Raw genomic sequence first — 25520 nt, forward strand, 5'->3', positions numbered from 1 at the left:
TGAATAGTCGTGTCTTAGCATCACTTTCTATCTGAACTTTCAGGTATGGTGGCTTTTCCTTGGGAGCCAGCAGTTCCCTCGTGCTTCCTCCAAGTCATGAAGTCACTGATGCCATTAAACGGGTGAAGAAAATTTTGGAGCTGGCACAGGTGAGCAGTTGTTTCCCATAAGCCCAGGATGCACTAAATACTGAATCTTGTTACATGGGAGATGACTTGGAAGCCATAAAATGAGGAGCGTTAGCTGTGTCCACTGACTTCTCCCCACTACCACTGAGCTGGAATCTCCCAGGCTGTTGTCTGGGAGTAGCAGAAGTCTTGTAGACACGCTCAGCTAAAGCTTGCCCAGCCCATGTTGCTGATGTGGGTTCTGCCCAACACCAGTTGCAAGCCAGTGGGAATTGCAGACATCTGAATGTTTTGTGGCAGGACAGGGTGGGCTGTCTTTTGGAATTAAGAAGTGGTTGCTGCCATTTTCAAAACCTCATTTGAACCTTCCTGTGCTGAGTCTGCCCTGGCTCAGAAGAGAATTTGGGCCACTATTTTCTTCTGAGACTGCCTGCCTGCAGGCTGCAATATCTCTGAAGGTTGCCTGCAACTTTGGTTAATACATTTTGCTGGGAAAAAACAAGGCATAAGACTGACCCTTCTTACCAGTGAGACTACAGAAAGGAAAGGGTGAAGGGAAACCACAGTTACTTAGTGGTTTCTTACCACTTACCTTCTTACCACCTCCACTTTGGCGGGTAGAGGCTGTTGAATTGGCAGAAAGCTGTCAGAGCTGTGAAAAACATTGTGTAGTCTCTGTTAGACCCCAGGGCATGAATAAAGGTGTACTTGGAGGGGAAGTAACTGTCTCTTTGCTGTTTGCAGGGGAGTTCTGGGGATCGATTTCTCAACAGTTTATCAAGTTTCATGAAAGGCCTGGATACAAAGAACAATGTGAAGGTAAATTAACCAATCCTCATTTCTGTGCCTGCTATTTGAAGCTCTGGTGACTTGGAGTTCCAGCAGTTTGTCTTGGAAAGCTTTATAGACCAGAGTTCTCTGTATTTGTAATGGAGCAAATGTAGCTTGTAGTTTTATGTGGACTTCCTCAAAATCTGTTTCTCCTGTAGAGTCTAGGCCTAAATGGCAAAAAGAGTTCAGTGCTGAATCAGTGATAGCTTCCAGGAGCCTCTTGTGTTTATTGATTAAATGGTGTGTTCTGCCCCTGAGCAAGCTAGCTGGAGTGATATGGAAAGAAATATACCCTCAACAGAGGAAGGGATGTTCTGAAGGGCTTAGGAAGCTTTTGGGTAGCTGACCTACCTGGTGCCTTTCTGATGTTGATGTGGTGTCTTGTAGGTGTGGTTTAACAACAAGGGCTGGCATGCCATTGCATCCTTCCTGAATGTGATCAACAATGCCATCCTTCGGGCCAACCTCCAGCAGGGTGAAAATCCAAGTGCTTATGGGATCACTGCCTTCAATCACCCACTCAACCTCACCAAGCAACAGCTCTCTGAAGTAGCTCTGTAAGTAGTGACATGACTATGAATGGGTTTGGGCTTATTGCTGATGACTGAAAACAAGCAACATGGGAAGTTTTGGACCTACTGGTGGACAGTCAGTGGCCTCTGCCATTTAGAGTCTTAACACGCAGGCCTTATTTTATCTGGTCTGGGGAGGTGGCAACCTGTGATGCTGAGAACTCACTGTTGAACAGCACTTCTGTACAAACTTTCTTTGTCCTCGAGTCCCTGGAAGCTGCAGTTTTTAAGAACCAGTCCTTTTCAGGAATCAGACCTTCTGCAACTCTAGGAAATCCCTCTCAGCCACCTTCAGAAAGGTGACCATATTTATATATAGTCATTCTTTTGTCCTCACCATTTGACTAGGAACCACTAATAGGTCCTGTTGAGTCTTACTCACTGTCTCAAGCTGGGGGCCACACAGTAATGCACAGGATTAACTTCACTGAGGCAGAGACTAGTCCACTCTTACTACGATCAGAGTCAGAACTCATAATCTGTGTGCATATATATCCTTCAATCTATAAAACAGTGGCAGATAATGGGCAAATACTGCTCAACTTTGAAACAACACCAAAAAAAGACAAACCCCAACAACCCCAGGAAATGGATTATGTGGGAAACAAAGTGGTGGTAATAAGGAAAGCAGAAAGCAGTCTATTATCCTGAAGTTATTAACCAGTCTTCAGGTTGTGATGCTGTGTTTGAGATGCCAACAGACTGTGTATGTTCCCTTTGTTATATGGCTGGAGAAGAACTGTGCAGTTGGCTGGAGAAGAACTGTGCAGTTAAGAGAATCTTGCATGGGAATTAATTACTCAGGATTCTGAGTATAAGGACAGACTAATGACAGCAGAAGAAGGAATAGTTTCTGCCCTGCCCTGCATGAACTGCCTCATTTCATCTCAAAGGAGCCAGTACCAGCATACAAACAATTTGCTTTCTTCCTTTTTTTATCCAGGATGACCACCTCTGTGGATGTCCTTGTGTCCATCTGTGTGATCTTTGCCATGTCCTTTGTTCCTGCCAGCTTTGTGGTTTTCCTTATTCAGGAACGTGTCAGCAAGGCTAAACACTTGCAGTTCATCAGTGGTGTGAAGCCTGTTATCTACTGGCTGGCCAACTTTGTGTGGGATATGGTAAGGACTTAGGCTGGGCTAAACTATCCTCCGTTCTGTTTTTCCAGGGTGTCTTGAAGTGCACAGTGCAGTTTGTTCCAGGGGGGCACCATGTTATTTCAGTGAATAACAACCGTGGCTATGACTCTTGTGTTTTCTCTCATGGGGCAGTGCTTCATCTCAGTGGGTCAAGGAGTACAACAGAGGATGGAAGGACAACCATTAAGCTCAATCATTAGCATTTATTATGTCACTCTAAAGTACTTGCCCAAAAATGTTTGTTTATGTAGCCCCTTGTTCTGCTCTGTCCAAAGCAGGTTTTCTCAAGCTGTGGTGTCTGAAACCTCTGAGGGTCTACTGACTACTTCTAGAGGGACTAAGTAATGTAAATGTGTACTGTATTATGGTTAACACATATGACACTTTTAAGAGTTTCCCATTGAAAACAGCTTTGGGAACACTGAAGAGTTTTGAAAACTATTGGATTACAGCAGAAAAAAATCTCTCCATTTTTTATGTCACCTGGAAAGAAATCTAAAGTCATGTTTTTCACCTTCTAGTGCAACTACATTGTTCCGGCCACACTAGTTGTCGTCATCTTCATCTGCTTCCAACAGAAGTCCTATGTATCCTCCTCCAACTTGCCTGTGCTGGCTCTCCTCCTGTTTCTCTATGGGTAAGGGATTTCTTTTCACAGGATGACTGGGAAGGGTCTTAGACTTGGAAGGTTCTTACTTCATGTTGCTGCCTTTTCTCTTGCCAGGTGGTCCATCACCCCTCTCATGTATCCAGCCTCCTTTGTGTTCAAAATCCCTAGCACGGCATATGTTGTGCTGACCAGTGTGAATCTCTTCATTGGCATCAATGGCAGTGTGGCCACCTTTGTCCTGGAGCTCTTCACCAACAATGTATGTTTTTCCAGAGGCTCCTCAACTGTTTTGTGCTGCTACAGTCTTGTTCCATGTTGGTTCCATCTTGGTACAGGTTCTTCATCTAGTGCCTTTAGCAGCCAGATCTCCAGAAAATCTAGGCCCTGCATGCGTTAGCTTCAGCTAATGTTTAAACACAGCTGGTAGAAATGGGTTAAAGCCCCCTTTAGAAAAGCTTGCAGAGTAGTTAAGGTGGGGAAGGAGCTCCTGAATTGTCTAGTCCAACCTCTGAACAGGGTCCGGCTGCAGCAGTGTAGTGGGTTTGCATGGCCTGGTTTTTTGTAGTGGGCGGCAAGGTCAAACTGCTATGAGCAGGTTGCTCAGGGCCATTGGACTTCAACATTTCCAGGTAGACACTCCACAGTCTCTCTGGACAACTTTTTACACTTTTTAGTCATTCTTAGGATGAAAAAAGAAATAGAATTTTCTTATGTTCAAATGTGTTTCCTTGTATGTTCTTAATGAAGGGCGTTTTCCATCTACAAAGGCCATTTAATCACCCAACTATTTAGTTGCCCCAAAGTTTGCCTCCTATTGTAGATATCTGTCTAGCTATGGGAGCTTATGCACTTCAGTTTTTCAACACCAGATGCTTCCTGGGAAAGGTACAAGTTCCTCTCATGCTTCCAGAAAACACAAGATGTCTTAGCACTGTCTGACCCACAGTGGTACGAAGTGTTCCTTGTGGGAGGAGGCCCACAGATGCCATGGGAGTTACTTGTTGATTGTATCTCTTCCTGTGGGCATAAGGGCACAGTCCTTGATGATGGTTCCTTTTGTTACAAAGCCTGTTCTAGCTCAGTAAAAATCAATACACGCTCAGAGATGAGTACCTGCCAGAACAGGAACTCAGGGTGCTATCAGCTCAATCCATGGACTAAGCCAGCTGTAAGACAACAAAGGAAAAGTATTAGACCTTCCAATATGGGACAGGAAGGAACTCCCTACAGCCACTGACATAACCAGTCTGTTCAAGTTAAACTTCCCTGTGTCCTCAGCCAGCAGCCTTTTTGCATATTGCTGTTTGCAGGCACTGCCTTTTAGACTTAGAGTGTTTAGAAAAGCCTTTTATTGCAGGTTGCTTGTGTTAATAGCATTGTGAGCAACACAACAGCACTGACTGTTCAGAGGAGCCATGGCCCTGGCTCTTGGGAGAACATTTTTAATCCTTGGATTTTTGTAGGGTTGCAGTGTTGGGAAAGAGAAGGAGGGGTCAGTGACAACACAGGTCACTCTTGGGAGGTGGTGGCTTTTTGCTCACCTGGCTCACTGGCACTTGAATTTTTTCTTAACAGAAACTGAAGGACATCAATGACATCCTGAAGTCTGTCTTCCTCATCTTCCCTCACTTCTGCCTGGGCCGGGGACTCATTGACATGGTGAAAAACCAGGCTATGGCTGATGCTCTGGAGAGATTTGGTGAGTGAAATTATGTTTCACACATATAATGGCCTGAAAGGAACAGAGAAATCTAGAGTCTTCTCCAGACAAGCTCCTCTAACTTTTCAGGGACTGGAAGTGCACAATTTGCAGCACAGACCTGGTCAAACATGGAAAGGCATCATAGCCATCCACTCTTAACTTGTTAAGAAAAACTGGTAGATAGATCCAAAGATTTTTGAGTTAAGAGCATTAAATAAAAATGCATAAAGACAATTGAATAGATGTCATTAGGCCCATTGTAAGAAGTAGCTGGGGTTCTGAAAATCTGGAAAGTTTTTTTTTCTGGAATGCAGATGTCATGTCTGAGTCATAGTCTTTCTGTGCTTCACTAACCCTTTGGGCAGGTGGGCTAGCTCTTTGGCAGACTGAATTCTCTGGGCCTGAGTCCCAGCTTTGCTACAGTAAAAAATGTGCTTGCAGCCACAGCTGGCCCCTTGTGTGGTCTTACCTTTCCCTCCTGTAACTGGCTGATCACCAGTTGTCCCAGTGCCCAACCTGGTGAGCTGTGCTGGAAGAAATGCTAGCCTGCTCCCCTTGCCCTGGAAAAGTGATTGTGCTTTTAATCTCATTTTGGCAGGAGAGAATCGGTTTGTGTCCCCTCTGTCATGGGACCTGGTGGGAAGGAACCTCTTTGCCATGGCAGTAGAAGGTGTGGTGTTTTTTCTCATCACAGTGCTCATCCAGTACAGGTTCTTCATCAAACCCAGGTAGGCTGTCCTCTGTACTGTGCCACTACAGGCAGGTGAAGTTTTCGTTGGTGTCACCTAGGAAATGGGGAGAATATTACCTATGAAGGCCCTGTCATTTTCTGCTAAGGCTTTTTCTATGTTGCTTTCTTCAGGCCTGTGTATGCCAAGCTGCCTCCTGTGAATGATGAAGATGAGGATGTAACCAGAGAGAGGCAGAGGATAATTAGTGGAGGAGGACAGAGTGACATTTTGGAAATCAAGGAGCTAACCAAGGTGACAGAACTTCTGAATTCGTGCTCATTGACACAAAACTATGCAGTTCACTGTGCCTTATCAGAGGAATTTAGTGGGATCAAAACTGGATTGAGTTGGGAGTACTGCAGTTGTAAGCTATGATTAGAATTCTTTGACATTATCCTTCTCATTTTTTTCCTTATGGTTTTAGATTTACAGAATGAAGAGAAAGCCAGCAGTTGATAGGATCTGTGTTGGAATCCCTCCTGGAGAGGTAAGCTTATTTGTTAAATGGATTGTTTTGCTATTACTGCAGTATTTACAAGACAGCTGAAGGTAGAGTAAGATCAAAACCAGATGAATGTTCAAATTGCACAAAAGGAAAGAAGAGGCTGAAGCAGTTTCTGGTTCTATGTGTCTCTGCCTTTGAAGACATTTAACTCTCAGTATCTGGGACCAGAAGCCAAACTCCAGTATGCAAGGTTTGGCACAGATCAACTGCAGTGACAGGGTATCAAGGTGACATCACAATTTGTTCATCTTCCCAGCCTAAAGGTTTATACTTGAATTAAAAACCCAGAAGTTTGGGTGGGTTTTTTTTTCTGAAAATGGACTTCAGAGTCCCTCTAGCTGTCCTGAGGGTCAGGTTTGCTTCTTCCCATCTTGTCAGTGCTGAAAATGATGCAGTTGGGTCCTGTTCTCAAATACACTGTGCTCATTTATATCCCCAGTGCTTTGGACTCCTGGGAGTAAATGGTGCTGGCAAGTCATCCACTTTTAAGATGCTAACTGGTGATACAGATGTGACGGGAGGAGAAGCTTTCCTCAAAGGAAACAGGTGAAAGACAGTGCATATTTTCTCTGCTTTCTCCTCTAATTTTAACAGGGTTTTTTTCAAAACTCTGAAAACATCAAAACTCTCTTCTACTTTTCCTGTTTACAACTCCTGGCATCTGTTTCAGCCCTTGTTTGAGTCTGGTAAAGTATGTCAGTGGCTTGGGAAAGTTGATTTAGTCTGGTAGTAATTTCTGTGTAACAGCTCTTCCAAGTTTAAATGCCACTTAAAAAAAAAAAAAAAAGAGGAGGAGAAAAGGGAGAGAGAGGAGAGAGATAAAAAGTAACTTGATGAAAATCGACTTCTATGATTCTGTATTTTTGTTAGTTTAGTAATTCCAGGAGCACTGTTTCACACTGTTTTAACATCTAATTTAGCAGCATATGCTCATGAAATCCTAACAAAGGCTTTTCTCTTTTACAGTATCTTGTCCAACATCCAGGAAGTCCATCAGAACATGGGCTACTGCCCACAGTTCGATGCTGTTAATGAACTGCTGACAGGGCGAGAGCACTTGGAGTTCTTTGCTCTCTTGAGAGGTGTTCCAGAGAAAGAAGTCTGTAAGGTAAATGAAATACCACAGGACCCACTCCCGTGACCAACTTGCAAGTTCTCACTTGCAGGCATGCTCCCTGTAACTCATGTAATGCCATGATGTGAAGCTGTTGAAGATAGTGTATAGTGAAATCTGCCCCCCTTCCCTTCAGGGAAACCCAGGAGTTCCCCTGTTTTTTCAGTGTTGCCTGGAAAACTGTACTAAATGGAAAGGCTGATAATTTGGATCCTGTGTTCTCAGAGTGAATGCTCTTTTCCACTGAACAACTTTCTTCCTTTCAGAATTTAAGGGCTGTGGAACTGCAGGACCTCACTCACTGTCAAATGTTAATTCTTTAAAGTCCCTGGAAACACTCTATGCTTGGCAGAAGCCTTGTGCTAAGTTTTAAAAGCTTTCCAGTTGGTCATGGTGCATCATTAAAGTGCTGCTATTTCAGCATTCAGACATGAGGTTACAATTACAGTCTTTAGGCAGCTGATGACAGCTGCCAGTACCATGCAGCACCCTTCTCAGTTCTGTTTCCTGGAATTAAGTTTTTACTGTATGAGGCCTGAGTGCTCTAGGTAGATGATATCTAGGGTAATGTCCAAGTAGCTTGAAACCTTCTGTGAGGGTAGATGTGATGGGTGGAAACTGCAATCTCCTTCTAAGATTGCTGCCATTCTTCCATGTGATGTTCTTAACAGCTCCATATAAAAAGGGACCCAGTTCTGGGTGTAATTTGGGTAGTAGCTGAATCTCTTCCCAAAAACACACTGCAGGGCAGCAATGCCTGCCTGTTGGCACCATTAGGGATAGTGCTGAACAACAAACCAAATTCCATCTATCCAAAGAGCTAAGATGCACCATGGTGTGTCACGGCTGTAGGTCAGTAGTGTCCATGTCCCTGCTGTAAGCCCGCAGTTATAGGAAAGCTCACTGAAGCTGGTGCTGCTAAAAGCACTAGACTGCTGTGTGGCTCAGCTGATGTTGAACTCATGCCCACCAACTGATAAGCTGCAGCCATTTGATTTTTCAGGCCTCCTGGGGACAGGGTTACATATATCCTGATCCAGAGGTGCACAGGGTGTTTCAAAATCTGTGTCCATGCCACATTAGATCCTCAGATGAATGGCCCTTCTGAAAGCTGCTTTTGAAGCCAAAGTTGTAAGAAAAATCTCTTTGTGCAGATGTTGCAATGCTTGATTGAAGGTGGTGTTGTGCTGTATGTCACAGGTTGGCGAGTGGGCAATTCGGAAACTGGGCCTTGTGAAATATGGAGAAAAATACGCTGGGAATTACAGTGGAGGGAACAGACGCAAGCTTTCCACAGCTATTGCCCTCATTGGAGGGCCGCCTGTGGTGTTTCTGGTGAGTCCCCATCCTTTGCTCATCAACATTTTTCTTGTAAAATAGAAAAACATGTTGGAATGAAGACATTTAAAATCCAGCACATAAATGACTTTGTCATTTTAGAAAATAAATAAAACTTGCATATTTTCAATGTTTCCATAATCAGGAATGGACAAGTCATTTCAAAGATGAGGTATTTTTCATCAGAATGTAGCAGCATAATCTGTTTTTTGCATACCTTTTGCAGGATGAGCCAACAACAGGGATGGATCCCAAAGCACGTCGCTTCCTGTGGAACTGTGCTCTGAGTGTAATCAAGGAGGGGAGATCAGTGGTGCTCACATCTCACAGGTAAGTAGCAGCCCACTTGTGTCGTACCTTGGCTTTTACATCTGCCAAGGCTGGATGCTAAGCTCAGCCTTTCTGCTCTGCCCTTCAATGCTGTTTTCAGTACTAATAAAGTTATTTCTGCTGGCAGCATGGAAGAATGTGAAGCCCTGTGCACTCGAATGGCAATAATGGTCAATGGGCGATTCAGGTGTCTGGGCAGTGTCCAGCACCTAAAAAACAGGTACGTGGGGTGTTTTTTTTGCTTACACCACAGAGTTTGCATTTTTAGGGAGATACAGTTAGGCTTAGTTCCTCATGCATGTAGTTTCTTCCATTACTGTTCTGACTATAGGAAATGCTGTTGAATTTTTAGCATCACTTGTATTTCAGAAGCACTTAACTCTTGTACTGACATTTTTGTTTGCAGGTTTGGAGATGGTTACACCATAGTGGTGAGAATTGCAGGGGCAAACCCAGATCTGAAGCCTGTTGAGGAGTTCTTTGGGCACGCCTTCCCTGGAAGTGTCCTAAAGGAAAAACATCGGAATATGCTGCAGTACCAACTTCCCTCTTCACCATCCTCCCTGGCCAAAATATTCAGTATTCTCTCCCAGAACAAGAAGAGACTCCACATAGAAGACTACTCCGTTTCTCAGACCACACTTGACCAAGTAAGTTTTTAGTAGCCTGGATGCCAAAAGCTTCTTTTGCAGAGGTAGGAGTACATCTTCCAATGTAATTGACCTGTCTTATAAGGGCATTTAAATGAAGTAGAGTACTGAATCTCAGGACGATTTCAGGATATGCAGTGTTAAAATGCCATGAATTCATTAAATACTATGGTGGTGTTTGACATGGCCTTTTTTTCTTGTAGGTTTTTGTAAATTTTGCTAAGGACCAAAGTGATGACGACCATACTAAGGACCTGTCATTGCACAAAAACCAGACTGTGGTGGACATTGCAATCCTTAACTCCTTTCTGCAAGATGAGAAGGTAAAAGAAAGTTGTGTGTGAGCCAATTTCATCAAAGAGATGATGAGCAGAATGCAAACTTCCTTTTCCTGGGATAGGATACTCCCAAAGAAGCTAGAGGAAAAGCAACTGGACACTCTACTGATAACCATTCAATGCAATGCAATTCAATGCAATGAAAACAATTCCTTTACAGGGGCAGTGCCTCATGGAGTCGTCTTGTACTGTTCTCCAGTGAAAGACTTGAACTTAGCTCATTACAGTATAACTCTGAAGCTGTGGTAAAGCACCCACGAGATGCTGTGGGCTTTCAACTATACTGTATCTCGTTCTGTACAGTATGTTTTATTAGGGTTGCTAAAATACTTCATTGAGAAATCATGGCCAGTGGTTATTTACAGATATTTAGGACATGCATGTTTTAGTCTTTAGAACATTCATGTCAGGAGTGGGAGTGTGCTGGTGCTGTATCCATTGCTGGCAATGAATGCACCAAAACAGTCCATGGCAAGAAAAGTCACCACCAGTGTTGTAGCCCTAGGCTGTAAAAACTTACCTGACAAACTGCTTTCTCTAGGCTGGTGTAGGTCAGTGGTGACAAAGGTGAGGCCACAAAGCAGTACTGTGCAGGTGGGATGGCAAGAGACAGGCCATCTTAACCACATATCTTCATCAGCAAGTGGTGATATGAAGAACTGTGAACCCTCCAAATGCTTGATTGTCCCACCAGCATCACAATCAACACCATACTCTGACTAGGTGTTTGTGCAGTTAAGTACTTTCCTGCTCCTTTGAGGTACTGTTACAGCTGCATCAACGTCTAGTAGAAAGAAGTGGGTGAGAAGCAGACATAGGGTTTGGACCACAGCAGCAAACTCAGTAGTTGTACAAGCTGCTAATGCCAAGAGCAAATTCTAAATCATGAGCTGTCACTCAGATTTGTAATATCTGCTCTTTAACCCCTGCTTTGCACCAGAAAGGTACCCAACATCTGGAATTACTGCTTAGCACAAGCATGTTGCTGTTTCTGGCTTTGCCAGATAAAACTAGAAACAAGATGTAGATTTTTTTTTTTTAACAGTATTATTTATGACTTTAAATAGGTAGGTAGCATAATTAGGGATTGGAGATGCTTTCAGTTGATCTTTGTAGCCACGGTATTTCTTTACATTATGCCTGTAATGCTATGCTCTCTTTCTGTCCATGTGGTGGATAGCTGCATTCATGATCTGACCATGTTCCAGATTCTAGCAATCAGCTGCTATCCACAAACAATTGCAAGTTGTTCACCTAAAATTTTCCTGTTTGGAAACTGGTATAACATTAATGTAAGTTTCTGCTTCTGTTGTGCAGTGTAGTTTCAGTCATTAGGTGATCCCTAACTGGAGTATACACCCTTGTTATACATGTGACAAACAACTGTTTCAGTAAAAAAAATCCTCCTGAAAAACAAGAGAGTTCAGGATAATAGTGCTACAGTTCATCAGTCAAGTTTTTCAAGTTTTACAAAGCCAGACTAATATTAGAGGGGAAATTATACAGCAAGAACAACCAATGCTTGTTCACACTGTACAACGGTCATGGGAAAGTATGCTTTTAGGGCCCCTCTGTGTTGCTTTTACATTTGAAAATTGGTTCAGTAATGTGGTTTGAACACAAGTGCAGTTCCCGAGCTGTTCCTGTATGCCATGCCTCTGCCTTAAATACCCACAGAGGTTCTGCACTAGTTTTGATGCTACTCCATGAATCAGTCATGGACCATTTTCTTCTGTGAATGACCATAGCAGCCCAGCAAATACTGAAATGGCTGGCATGAGCCTGAAGAAGATTAATTACATATTTCCAAGTATACTTGGTAACACTGACCAAACTCAACATTTTTAAAGCACAGTTAAACCAAGTTCCTTGTCCCTCTGTGTCCTGCCTTGAGGTAAAGTAAGAGCTTAGTACAGGCTCTGCTGAAGTGCCTTTTTCATACTATTTTTTTTTTTAAATCTGTATAATTCATTGCTAAGGGGATTGAGAAAAGGAGTGTAAAGGGGATTGGTATACCTCACTGAAAACATACTTTGTTATTACCTTTATGACATCATCACTCTATGGGGATGAGTTACAGGGTGATGAATACACCAGACTTCCAGGTGCAGAAACAGCAGAGCTACAGCCATGACTACTCCAGAACAGGCTGCAAGTATGTTGCCGTATCATTTAAACAAGTAGCATGTCCTGGAGGCTTGCCACTGCTAAAAGTTGCTATTACAAATCAGCATTACATCACTGAAGTGAAGGGCTAATGTTTTGCACTGCACCAAACTAGTGCATGCAGAGCCAGAACGAGTTCTAGGAGGATTCAGATTTGGTCCTGAAAGGGCTGTGGTTTGCTCTTGGTAACTGCTCATTTAAATTATTCATGTATCAGGAAACAACAGTTACATGGTAATACACTTTCCTTAGCCCACCAAAAAGATTCTTGATTTCTATTGCCCCATGACTGTCATGCTTACAGGGTCTGCTATCTGTGACAAAATATTGCAGTTAATGTGGATATTAATCAAATACTTCACAGCTCTGATCTGCATTGTTTGTACTGAACAGACAGCATAATGCAACACTGGCATGAAGATTGGTCATGGAATATGTTCAGACAGCCACTAATTTTTACTTAAGTATGTGTTGGGGAAAAAATCACTCTAGTCATACACATTATGTGAACCACTTTTAATTATGAAACTACACTGAGGTGTTAACTTATTTTAAACTTCAGTACTATTGATATGTTGCATCCCTCTTTGTAGTACATTTGTATTTCAGTAAGGAGTTGTTGTATTTTCCCCATGGTTAAACAACTACTGTTGTGCTTATCTTTCCCTCCTGAATTATAGTTGGTCCTTCGTTCCAAGCACTTTATGCTATCTGTGATGGGATCTATTTTTGCACTGGAATATCTGTTAACTTTGCAAAAATCTAGAGAGATTTCACAACTGAAATTTCTAAGTTAAATCCTTAAATGGACGTTTTCATTAAAAGCAAAAAAAAAAGTATATATATTTGTATTTGCTAATATCTGTTATGTGAAGTATTAAAAGGCACTCTAATTGCCTTGTATTAAGTAAAAAATAAAGCTGTTATAGCACCATTGGTCTTCATAAGTGTAATTTTTGCATTTGCTGTTTCAAGGAGCACTGCTAGAAGCTTTTAGTTTTGCATGGTTTTATTTTGTTGTTAACTAATGCATGAGATCTCAGTAGCTCTAAAAACAAGTATGGAGTAGATATACTATTTTCAGGTAAATGAAGAGATGCAAGATATAAAGGTAAGTGCTACATTAAACTTAAAGTTAGTAAATGAAAAGGCCTCTAGCAAGTGATTGGTTAACTGTCAAATCCAACTGCAAAGCATAACCAACTTCTCTGGATGTTTAAATCCCAACTCACATACTTGCCTCTGAATTTTCATCACAGATATGCGAGTTGCTGATTACTCCTCCTTGCTAAAAACCCCCTATACACTCGTTTGATTTTGAACAGCAGTTTACGAATGAAAGCAGAATAACAGTGTGATTGTTCATGGATAAACTGATATTAAAATATTGTCTGCTACTGCCTACAGTATCACCATCAACCAAGAATTCCTGAAGTTACACTCATCAGGAAAATTCATCCTGATATAAGTGAATTAAGGGGGTAGGAAGAGACCGTAAAGGATCCACAGGTCCCATTCCTGGCCCTACACAACATCATCCCCAAGAATCACACCATATACCTAAGAGCATTGTCCAAACACTTCTTGATCTGTGTCAGGCTTGGTGCTGTGATCACTTCTGTGGAGAGCCTGTTACAGTGCCCAGCCACCCTCTGGATGAAGAACCTTTTTCTAATACCTAGCCTAAACCTCCCCTGACACAAACTGAGACCATTCCCTGAAGTCCTGTCACTGGGTAACAGAGACAGGATCAGTGTCTGCCCCTCTCTTGCCCTCAGGAGGAAGTTGTAACTGCAATGGGGTCTCCCCTCAATCTCCTCCAGGCTGAACAAACCCAGGGACCTCAGATGCTCCTCAGGGTCCTTCACCATCTTTGTTGACCCTCTCTAATGGCTTAATCTTTTTTACATTGTAATGATGCCTTAGGATTTTAGCTTTTTTATTTGTCATATATTTGTCATCCTGCAGTTCTTTAGTGTATAAACTCCATATATAGTGCTGGCTACTGTTTTCCCATTTTGGTCAGACAAAACAATTCCTCTCCAGGCCTAGGAATCAAGGACACCTTACTTCCTTAGGCCCTAAGAAATGTAAACAAAAGTGAGTTGAGGGGAGCAAACTTGGTATAAATTACTTCATTACCTAGAGCTGTACTTGGAAGAATAACCTCCAGTCTGCAAATGGACCAAATTTACAAAAGTATGAAAACCTGTGACACATTGTCCATTTTTGGGTGTAGCCCCTGGGGATGGGGGGAGCACCTTCATCTGCCTGAAATGTATCTTGAAGGCCATTCAATAAACATAACTGCTTTTTATTCCCCTAATTTTGTCTGGCCTCTGTTTTTAGGTAGTCCCAAAAGGCATCAGTGGCACCCAAACCTGCCTCCAGCACTCAAGGTGAGGCAGCCCCAGTGGAAGCAGAGTGGGACAATCCCCTCTCTTGCCTGGCTGTGATGCTGTGCCTGATGCACCCCAGGACAGGACAGAGCTGGCCCTCCTGGCTGCCAGGGCACTGCTCACTCATGATCAACTTGCCTCCGACCAGGAATCCTCAGGGCCCATTCTTGCTGCCTTCTAACATCTTGTTCCCCAGCCTGTCTGTACAGCCAGGGTTGCCCTACCCCAGATGCAGAATCTGGCACTTTGAACTTCATGTGGTTGATGATTGCCTAGGCCTTTTAATTTCCTGGGTTTTCTGTTTTGGTCTAGTGTCCAGCTGGCACCTCAGGATAAAGCACACCTCTAACATCTTGAATGTCCTTTACTCTCAGTGCTGGTGTTACAGAAAATAGTTTTAATTTAAAAAAACAACCAACCAAAAAAACCCATGAAACCCAGGGAAATAATTCTTGCATTCAAATGAAAAAAAAAAATATTTTTAACTCTCTCTCCACACTCTTCAGCCCATGGTGGGTTTTTTTGGTGTAAAAAAGTCTTCCTTTGAAAGAACTCTTTAAGGCAATGTTCTGAACAATATACTGGTTCACCAGCTCTTGGTACTTCCAAAGGTTGATTTGTAAAATGTAAGACAGGGGTCTCTGAAGTATTGTTTGTTCCACCCTGAGAATGCTAAACACGGCTTTGTTGGAGGGAGCAGTGTATGAAGACATGGATATAGCAGATGGCAGATGGGACCCGTTACACTCCTTTAACTACAGCAGCCACATCCCATGCACCCACCTGGGACACAAGCATGATGGCCCAGAGCTCATTTTAGTGCTTTCTGTGAGATCTTACTGCACTTTAAAGAAGCAATAATCATTAGGCAAACTGCACTAAGATACTTCAGTACTCAACTGCTCATTACAGCTCCATGATTAACATGTAGAAAACCCTCCCAAGTGTTCTGCAATTTTTAGTTAATACCTATAAATTGCAGAAGAGGGTGCTCTGTACCACTGTACACAAAATATAAGTTTGACTTCTCAGCCCATGTGCCCTCTGCCCTACTGCTACTCACTCTAGCTTACTGGTTCTAAAGCAATTTGTTGTTGACCAAAAGACAAGACCTGCAAAATTAGTACTGTACTTGGAGAATGATATTTATAATTTCGTAGTTAAAAAGAGTAAGAGCTTGAGCCACAACCACTAAGAATTAATGCTTTATGCTCATTTATTTAGCTTTCAACAGTCTGAGAAAAAGTATTTCAAAGAATGACAGCACATGTAAATCAGTTGATTCTGATGACACAATTGAAGAAGGGCTAATCACCCTTAGCACCCTAAACAAATATTAAAATGCCCCAGCCAAAGCTTGTGTGGATAACTCACAGTTTTGAGGCAGTGTTTAATGAAAAAGGAAAAGGCTGAAATGAGCCATAACAAGTTATTTTGTAAAAAGTCTCATGGCAGAGCTCATTAGGATACACTACCTAATCAGCCCCACTGATGTTGTACATTGCTCAGAATTAATATAAAGTATGCCAGTGAGAAGTCAGATTAAAACATAAGTGGGTAAGATATATGTGGGAGCTTTCCTTCTTAAAACTGTATAGACTAACTAAGATGTGATAATTATAAGGGGCATCAAAGCATGTTATAAAAATGATACCATCCCTGGCTGGAATGCTGGACAAGAGTACTTAATTTTCTCAGTTTGGTAAGTGATGTAGCTATGCAAAAAATTATTAAGAACTTAGGGATTAAAATAGAAGGCTGGTGATACATGGTTTGTGTCATGAAGTTCTTTGTCCTGGAGATGTAGGAACATCACCGTAAACTTCTGTTTTTGGTATCAGAGTGCTGATTTACACTGCCAGTGGATCAGCATTTTGCATCCATTTCTAGTCCACTGAAGAACAGCTCAGCTCATGAGGGTATGAGGGTCCATGTCACTTGCTGACACTTCCATCTTGTCTCTTCTGCCATCAGTTACATCCTTTAGAAGAAGGTTACTTCAGTGGTGAGCATTGCAGAGGAATCAGAAGCACATTTTGCTGGGACTCCAAGAATCTGACACTGTCGCGCACTAAAATTAAATACATGTTTAATTAAGACAATATTCTAATGAAAAGCAATACTTTTCTCAGCATGCATGCAGGTAACACAAGTAAGTGCTCTAGATTCATCATGTCTTACCAGCTGCTACAACTCTGGCATCTTCATGGGCGCTGTGTCTTCCTGCTGCCCGGTGATCTGGGCTCTCGTTCCACCATAACACATGGACTGAGAAAGCACACATAAGGTCAGCTGAGCACTATTATGCTGCAATACAAGATGTACTCTAAGCCCTAGCAATCTGCCTTCATCTGTTACATGCCTTGAAGTTATCAGAAACAATTCTCCAGGCATGCCAGTGGTGAGATGATCTTTCACTGAGCCATTGCATGGTTTGACTTTAATATCAGATCTGAAGTCTTTTAAGATTGAGGCAACTGGCTTAAGTTTATAACCCAATATACAAAGCTGGGTTCAAGGACTGTTTACAGGACTTCAGTGATCCACACCAACATTTTCAGCAAGGCAGCCAATCCTGATCCAGGACAGTGGCTTGCCCCTCTGCTTCTGCCCCTTCCTATTCCAAAGTCTGTATCAGAAATTGATGAGAACCTGTGTTAAGTAATCCATATTCTGTGTGGAAAACACCGATCAGCTTGGTATATCCTGTGTTGATGTGAGCATTGATTGCAGCTCGAAATGCTTCACCCCACAATGCTGGCCCACCAGGCTTCATCTGGAAAGTAACCCATTCATATACACCTAGAAGAAAAGTCAAACACTACCACAAGGAAGGAAATACAAATTAATACACCAGATCTTGAACCATGTCTCATGGCCACAGTGTATTTGCTGTGAGACCAGTATAACACTTCCCTGTCATTTGGGGACAGCAGGAAACTGCCCCTTCCTCCCAACATACACAAGAACTCACACCTTCCAGAGGCTCACAAAGGCACAAACTCACTACCAGCAATTAGTTCATGTGTCAATCTTAAGTACCAGGGCCCTGAAGAACAAAAGGCTGCACACAAAGCCCAAGTTTCCAATTTTCAATGCTGCATAGAGACTTTGGGATATTCAGACTACTTTTCAGATACCACAAGTGCTCATACTTGTTTGAGGGATTTGGGCGTCTGCTTGAGCAATGCTGGGTGTCTTTTCTACGACTGGAGATGTTTTCTGGCATTGAAGTGATTCATGACATTACAAACTCCTCTTGACTCCTGGCAGTTGGTTACATTAAGATCTGATAGCAGAACCAAAAGAGCAGTACTAGTTTAGCACCTCTGCTGTGCCAAGTGATCTCCCTTATTTGTAGAGAAATGGCATAATTTGCCAAAAAAACTCCAGTCCTGCTAAAAGTTACTTGTCTTCTTTCTGTTCAGATCACAATTGTTGACACAGTAATAGAAAGTCAGACACTTGCTCCTAGTAGTGTCTGGTGTCACTCTCCAGCAACAGGCTGGAGATAAACCACAAAAGTGTTTGAAGTCGTCTCTCCAGACTTTAGAGAAAACTGGACTGCTTTCAAATTCAACAGTAGCAGCATAAAATTCCAAATCCTGAATAAAGGAAATAAAGAACAAAGATTACTGTAGTTACACATGTGCTGAGGGCTGAAGCAAGGTCTGCTCCCTGTCGCTTCATGCAAGAAAGCCTGCCAATGTTCATGAATTGGGGAACAGTCAATATTACTAACATCAAATTTGCTCCAGAGAGAATTAAAATGCAAAGAGATGTGATTTCTACACCTAACCCATGATTGTTACAAAAACGGGCATAAGGAAGAATTGCAGAACTACAGCTCGGTCAGTCTCACCTCCATACCTGGCAAGATCAAGGAGTAGATCCTTATGCTTTCACGTATCTTTTAAAAAGTAAGGAATCTTTTAAACTTTATGTGAAATAAGCAGTAAAATCAAAGCAAATTGATAAGAGGAAAATCTCTGTGAAAGAGAACAATGATTATCCAGAAAATGTCCTCTCACTGATGGACAAACAAAGGAAGTCTGGGATGACTGCTCTGACCACTACTACGGCACTGCCATTTTGCACCTTCATTTACCAAGTCACCATCCTGATCATTAACAACCTTGATATCAGTCAGCTCCAGTCAGCTATTGCTGTATGTTAGTGTAAAATCCTTCAGAAAAACTCTGTCTTTCACTGTGTTGTGTCACCTTTTCCACATGGGTGCACGTACATGCATTTGTTATGTAAAGGGTCAAAAAACTGTGCAATACCAGGTTTAAACTTTAAGCCATTTTTTGTTAGTGTCAGTAGCTTTAATCAGCAAAAGAAAATATAAGCTCACCCCCTTCCTTTGAAGGCTTCCCGAGCTGACACCAGGGCACCAGATAAGCAACCTCATTGTGCTGCTTCTCTACCAAGGGGAGAGCTGCAGAGATGAATTTTCCCTGCCAGTCTTTGTCATTTGCTAGCGCATGCCGGACTGCTGTTCTGTGGGCAAAATTATCTGTAAGAAAGGAAATAAAAACCATGAAAAAATGCATATGATGTCACATCAGACTCAATCAAAATGTGTAATTGCAAGAAGGCAAAATACACTTATCCAATTTTGAAACTGGTATTTTTAGACATCATATTAGCTCAACGCAGATGTGGTAAGTTTTCTTTAAGTTCTGCAAAACTTCCTTTAAAATCTGCTTTAGCTCTCAGATTAAAATGGATTCAAGCCAAATGGAATATTCCAAGAAAGTTTACAAAAGACTTGAAATAAGTTAAGCAATTTTACTGTTTAAAAAGATTTATACATAGCAATTTCAGGGACTACTGGATGTGGCAACAGTTACCCAGGATAAGATTTGGAGAAAGCACAGTGGATATGGAAATGAAGTGGAAAAAAATCAGGAGAAGCAACAGTCTATCAAGAAAAAAAATTAATAAATGTGCTTTGGCTTATACAAAGTGACATTAAAAGTGTAGAATTAATGTTTGTGTGTTCAGTTTAATAAAAAGATGTTAAATGCCCAAAAGCTAAACCATTTCTTCTTTTTTTTTTCTTAATGGAAAACAAATCCACTTAATTAGGAGTGTGAATTTCAATTGCTTAAGCTGCAGTGGCATCTTAAGCAATATATTTATGCAGACAGCCCCCAATATTACAAAAGAAAAATCCAGCATCTGAGAATGGGAAGAACCTTGAAAAATATCAGTATCTTGGGACTAAGAAGTAAATATAGAAATTAGGTAAGCAGGGACCTGATGAATCAAGGAGGAAGGATGTTGTAAAGTTTGTTCATTTCTCAGATCATAGTGTGGTCTTGGGGTGGGGGGAGGAACCACCACAATTAGACTGTAAAACACTCTTAGGAAACAAAAGGGATAGTTTTTGTCTTAGTTTTGCATTGTAAAAGTTACCCATAGATTTTTTTTTTAAATTTAGAGATAGTCACAATAGCCAAGAATAAAAGAATAAATTGTCCTGCTTCTCTTCTGAGAAGCAGGACAATTTATAAATGCAAGTGAACTTAAAATATTGACAAATGAATGGTCCTCTCTTGAAGGAAAAGAAAGACATGGCTGCCCAGGTCATGAAAAATGTTGAGGTACTCAATGTTCTTTTTTGCTTTGGTCTGCACTGGCAAGTGCTCCAGCCTGACCACCCAAGTCACAGAAGGCAAAGGCAGGGACTGTGAGAATGAAGAACCACCTGCTGTAGGAAAAGTCCAGGTCTGAGACCATCCAAGGGATGTGAAGGTGCACAAACCAATGGGACTCAATGAGATACATTCACGGGTCCTGAGGAAACTGTCAGAGGAACTGGCTAAGCCACAATTCCTTGTATTTGACAACTTATGGCAGCCCATTTTTATAAGGAACATAAGAAGAACTGCAGAACTGCAGTTTGGTCAGTTTCACCCTGGCTCAGGGCCATCTCCAGCCTGGCAAGATCAAGGTGCAGATCCTTATGGAAACTATGCCAAGGGTCATGGAAGGACATGAGGTGATTGGTGACAGCCAACATGGCTTCACTAAGGGCAAATTGTGCCTGACTAATTTTGGCCTTCTGTGATGGAGCTACAGCTTTGGTGGATGAGGGAAGAATGACTGACGTAAGAGGAGGTGACAAAGATGATCCAAGTGCTCAAGCACCTCTCCTGTGAAGGCAGGCTGCAACACTTTTGAGCTATTCAGCCTGAAGAAGAGAAGGCACAAGGGAGGCCTTACAGCAGCATTCTAGCACCTAAAGGGAGCCTGTAAGAGAGCTGGAGAGGCACTTTTTACAAGAGCATGTAGTGACAGGACAAGAGGGAATGGCTTTAAAATGACAAAGGGTAGAATAAGAATCACAGGAGGGTTTGGATTGGAAGTGACCTCTAAACACCTAGTCTCAATCCCCTGGGCATGTGCAGGGACACCTGCCACACAGAGCTCCATCCAGCCTGGCTTTAAATACCTTCTGGGGGATGGAGAAAGGTTTAGATTAGATATAATGAATAAATTCTTCACTGTGAGAATGCTGAGGTACTGGAGCACACTGCTCAGAGAAGCTGTGGATGCCCTACCCCTGGAAGTGTTAGAGGCCAGGCTGGAGGTGGCCCTGAGCAACGTGGTTGAGAGGAACCAAACAATTCTCTGACTCCATGATCCATCCCTCCAACACAAAAGGGGTGATCCTTTAATCTAAACAGGTACTGTTGGCCACACTGGACTTCAATGAGCACACTGTCTCAACATGTAGATACACCTGGACTGCAGCAGGTGTTCAAGGGGAATTATACCATTGTGCTTTCCCACTCCTCAATAACACAAATATCACTTCCCTTCGGCTCCACAAAAAGCACAGCCAGCACACGTAGCATATTTTTAGCATAACAGCTCCTTTTCTGGCTTACCTGCACATTCCATGTCAGCACCAACTCCACCAAGACCAAAATTTGATCATACTGCAAAAACCATATTGCTAGCAAGGTTAAAGCTACAACAAAAACACTCTGCATGTCTGAGAAGTCAGACCTGGTGAAGTAGCTTCTCACCTTAGTACAGGCCCACTGCACAAGGAGTTCAAGCATGCAAACTGCATGCTCATTTTTTTATGGGAGTGACTGGTACTCTGAGCTAAAATACAAGAACATTTATACATGCATATAAACACACACAGACTGAATATGTGTGTATATTTCTTTTTTTCCATCAGCTCTGAAAGTTTCAAAACATTTGTGGAACTGACCCTAAGTTAAAAATATTTACCATGAATGAAACACTCTGTCACAGTTCCTCTATTAGACCTGTTTTGAACCGAGCCTGCTGTTCCAGAAAATGTGTAACTTTCTCATCCCAACACCTCTAAGTTGTCCTGACAAGCTCTGAAGTGTCCTTGTCACTAGCCAGTACAGGAGCAATGTTTTGGGGACATCTCCAATGAGAGCAACAAACAAAAGCCAGGTAGGCATTCCCCTCACCTTCTTGCCTAGGAGACAGGGGACACAGAGAGAGCAGAGCAGCGCGAAGGGATGCTGAGCGTACCGTACTTCCAAATGTGGAGCACCTTGTTCATCGCTCCCAGCTCCGAGTACCAGAATCCCACCAGCTCCGAGTGAGCGGTGCGAAAGTGAAAGTACTTGTTGACCATTTCCAAAAACTCCTTCATCTTCGCTGGCTTAATATCGTATGTGCGAATTTCGTAGAAAATGCCATTGTTTTGTCTGGGCCCTGTAGCAAGCCATGCCTGAAAGAAAATAGTAAGAAAAAATAGTAAAAATAATTCTCAAGCCAGAAAGTTGTATTCTATTTTTTTTTTTAATTAATGCAATTAATTAACAGTAACAGAAGGATCTGTTACTGCAGGCTGGGAGAGGGGTACTTACTTCATGATGTCCACTACAAAAGTACCTTTTGAGACTTTTCTTTGGAAGTAGTTCCAATGTGCATTATTTGCTGCCACTCCTTTTGGCAATGCAACGGACTGTAATGTGTCTTTTTTTTGATGCACTCAACTGCTTAATTATTAGCTCATAACAAAGCAGGACTCTCCTTGTCTCAACCTCTTCCTCAGGAAGTCAGCAGCAAGATGCATTTGGCTAAACACGTTACTCAAAAGCAAGGCTGCTGAGATGCCACCAAAGAGGAAACAACTCCAACATCTGCCTGTGCTGCACTTACTCAGCCAACCCACTCTACTGCATTGTGTTTTTCCACTGACAATCATATACCAGTATTAGAAAATTACACATTATTGGCAAATGAAAGAAGAAGATACCAACACTTAGGAAACAGTGATTAATTCCAACAAAAGACTGCTTAAGTCCACATCCTAGCCCATTATTGGCTGCTTCCTAAGGGCTGATCAAGAACAGTTTTCTGTTCATATTAGATAAAACCCTTTGGGAGTCCCAGACTAAGATAATATCGCAGCTGCCTCAATAACCTGGAACATGCTACTCACCTCTCAAATAAAACATGAAAAATTAGGGCCAAAACACAGCTTTGGCCTTGGCCCATGTTTGCACAGAGGCAGCTACAGGTTGGATTTTGGACATGTCCTATTTCACATCAATCTGAGGCATGAGCACCATGCAACTCAAGCCACAGAACAGAATAGTTTATGTTTAGAAATTACTTTAAGATCACCCCATTCACTGTGAATCCACTGTGGCATGTGCCATGTTCACCACTGAACCATATCCTCAAGCGACAAATCTAGTGGTTTTCAAACACTTCCAGGGGTGGTGACTCTACCACTCCCGTTTCAGTGCTTTACAACCCTTTCAGTGAATAAATTTCTGCTAATATTCAATCTAAACCTCTCCTGGTTTAGGCAATTTGAGGCCCCTTCCTCTAATTCTGTCACTTGTTACCTGGGAGAAGAGCCTGACCCTCCCCAGCTGGCTGCACTTCCAGGTCACTGGAATACAGAAGGTGAAAATCAATGGCTCTGTTCCTCAATGGCCCTTTGCAGCATGACACATCAGTACTGACTTGCATGAGTCACAGCTCCTTGGGGCTGTCAAAACCCTTGCAGGATCCTGACTGAGTATGGAGCCCGCAGCAGCCACCCATTACACACTGGATTTCTGTGAGAATTGAGAGGCCCTGAAGGTTTCTGCTGCTTACACAGACACTGGGACACTACAGGGCCACTTCTGCTCCAGAGAAGGGCAATGGAGCTGGTGAAGGGTCTGGAGTGCAAGTCCTGTGAGGAGTGGCTGAGGAAGCTGGGGTTGTTTAGCCTGGAGAAAAGGAAGCTCAGGGGTGACCTGATCACTCTACAACTCCCTGAAAGGAGGCTGTGGCCATGTGGGGTCCACATCTTCTTGCAGGCTGAGGACAGTGACAAGGTAAGACGGCATAGTCTCAAGCTACAGGGGGAAAGGTTCAGATTGGACATCAGGAAGAAATCCTTCACAGATGGGGCGATGGGACATCGGAATGGGCTGCCAAGGGACGTGGTGGAGTCCCTCGAGGTGTTTAAGGAAAGGCTGGACATGACACTTGACGCCACGGTCTGGTTCACAGGGCGGCGGTGCTCGAGCGTGGGCAGCACCCGCTGACCTCAGCAGCCTTTTCCAACCGAATGGATCCCGCGAGCCAGGGATGGATCCCAAAGGACCCCACACGACCCCGGGCAGGGCCCGGCGCGCCCGTGCCCGCGCGCAGGCTCGTGACAGACGCGTCGCGACAGCGACAGGCCCCGCGCGGAGGGATCGGGATCGGGATCGGGATCGGGATCGGGATCGGCCCCCCGCCCCCGCCGCTACCTGAGGGCCGGCGCGCGGCAGGGCCAGGCGGGCGGCGGCGGCGAGCGGGCGGCGGAGCAGGACCGAGGGCAGCATGGCGGGCACTGCCGGCCGCGGACGCGGACGCGGACACGGACACGGACACGGAGACCGCCTGCCGTGGGGGCGGAACCGGGGCGGCACGGGGGCGGGGGAGCCGCTGGGACCGCCTGTGCAGCCCGCCCCGCCGCCGGCGCACCGAGCCGCCGGGGACGGGCTCGCGGGGACGGGGCCGGATGCGGAAGGAAAAGCTGCTGTGGTTTGAAGCTCAGCTGGAGATGAAGCAGGTGGCCGCTGAGCTTCCCCCAGCCCCTCCCTTTCCCACGTCGGTGGAATGCGGAGGAGAATCCAATTAAAACTTGTGTGTTGGCATTAGAGGAGGTGAATAATTGAAGCAACAATAACAACAAGCGCAACAATGCAGTTGCTCACCCCCCTACTGACTGAGCCAGACCCCCCTCGCCGAAACCGGAGCATCCGCCCTTCTAGGTTATTCGCCCCAGTTCAAATTCCCAGCACGGCGTTCCGTGTGTGGGACATCCCTTCGGCCAGTGCGGGTCACCTGTCCCGGCCATGCTCCCTCCCACTTTCATTTGCGTGCCGCCTCCTTGGCGGAGCATAAGAGAAGCGGGGAAAAAAGTCCTTGACGTAGGATAAACACGACTTGGCAAAATACCAAGCCATCAGTGTGTTATCAACAGCATTCTTATTCCAAATCCAAAACACAGCCCTGCAATAGCTACTGAGAAAAAAATTAACTCTGCCTTAGCTGTAACTAGGGGCAACAGCTGAGAATTGCTCGTTTAAATTATCCAGCATGGGTGCCTGAAATGTGGTGTCTGTGCCTGCCCATGCACCTGAATACAATAAAAATATCCTAGTTGCTTGAGGAGACCTGTTCCTCACAGGATGCCCTGGGGCAAATCGCTCAGTAAAATCACCCACACCCCAGGACCAAACTTGGATCACACTTATCATCCTTTGCAGAATCAAGCTTGAAATTGTGCAGATATAAATCCTTCATCCGCAGTTTCCTCCATAAGAAAGTCTCATGGCACTCTTCTGTGGCATTCTTTTGGGTGCAACCAGAGATGCCAGCCGTGCACAGCAACAGGAACTCCCCCTGGTCACAGCTCTGGGCCTAGCTGCACACTTCTTCCAACCACACAGTTACCATAGGCTGAG

General features: G+C 43.6%; 2 protein-coding genes across 6 annotated transcripts in view; one reads left to right on the plus strand and one right to left on the minus strand.

The window, feature by feature from the left end:
- ABCA1 (ATP binding cassette subfamily A member 1) overlaps positions 1-13088 on the plus strand; it is a 92741-nt gene extending 79653 nt beyond the window's left edge. For all 4 annotated transcript variants that reach the window (XM_064405071.1, XM_064405074.1, XM_064405072.1 and 1 more), the window contains exons 34-50: positions 44-149; positions 873-947; positions 1347-1516; positions 2475-2652; positions 3192-3307; positions 3395-3539; positions 4856-4979; positions 5581-5710; positions 5845-5965; positions 6138-6200; positions 6658-6764; positions 7185-7326; positions 8533-8667; positions 8897-9000; positions 9128-9220; positions 9407-9650; positions 9854-13088. In XM_064405071.1, coding sequence (XP_064261141.1) covers positions 44-149; positions 873-947; positions 1347-1516; positions 2475-2652; positions 3192-3307; positions 3395-3539; positions 4856-4979; positions 5581-5710; positions 5845-5965; positions 6138-6200; positions 6658-6764; positions 7185-7326; positions 8533-8667; positions 8897-9000; positions 9128-9220; positions 9407-9650; positions 9854-9994 — 2194 coding nt within the window. In that variant the 3' untranslated portion in view covers positions 9995-13088. The remainder of the gene's footprint in view (positions 1-43; positions 150-872; positions 948-1346; positions 1517-2474; positions 2653-3191; positions 3308-3394; positions 3540-4855; positions 4980-5580; positions 5711-5844; positions 5966-6137; positions 6201-6657; positions 6765-7184; positions 7327-8532; positions 8668-8896; positions 9001-9127; positions 9221-9406; positions 9651-9853) is intronic.
- A 2663-nt stretch (positions 13089-15751) lies between these two features.
- On the minus strand, positions 15752-24827 carry NIPSNAP3A (nipsnap homolog 3A). 2 transcript variants are annotated; one of them, XM_064405076.1, is made up of 6 exons: positions 24768-24827; positions 22087-22288; positions 18911-19072; positions 17206-17355; positions 16735-16821; positions 15752-16624 (listed from the first exon to the last, which is right to left on the minus strand). In XM_064405076.1, the coding sequence occupies exons 1-6, from the start codon at positions 24810-24812 to the stop codon at positions 16548-16550; spliced, it is 723 nt and encodes a 240-aa protein (XP_064261146.1). In that variant the 5' UTR covers positions 24813-24827; the 3' UTR covers positions 15752-16547. The 2 variants fall into 2 exon arrangements, with proteins under 2 accessions (XP_064261146.1, XP_064261145.1); XM_064405075.1 differs by lacking the exon at positions 24768-24827 and adding an exon at positions 24318-24475.
- Between the last annotated feature and the right edge of the window lie 693 nt (positions 24828-25520).

Source organism: Passer domesticus, chromosome Z (assembly GCF_036417665.1).
Source record: "Passer domesticus isolate bPasDom1 chromosome Z, bPasDom1.hap1, whole genome shotgun sequence".
Lineage (NCBI taxonomy): Eukaryota > Metazoa > Chordata > Aves > Passeriformes > Passeridae > Passer > Passer domesticus.

Coding starts and splice junctions, on each gene's coding strand:
- NIPSNAP3A (XM_064405075.1), bottom strand. CDS start 24,392: ATGCTGCCCTCGGTCCTGCTCCGCCGCCCGCTCGCCGCCGCCGCCCGC. Junction 22,289..24,317: donor TGCCGCGCGCCGGCCCTCAG/GTAGCGGCGGGG, acceptor ATTTTCTTTCAG/GCATGGCTTGCTACAGGGCC. Junction 19,073..22,086: donor GCTCCACATTTGGAAGTACG/GTACGCTCAGCA, acceptor CCTTTCTTACAG/ATAATTTTGCCCACAGAACA.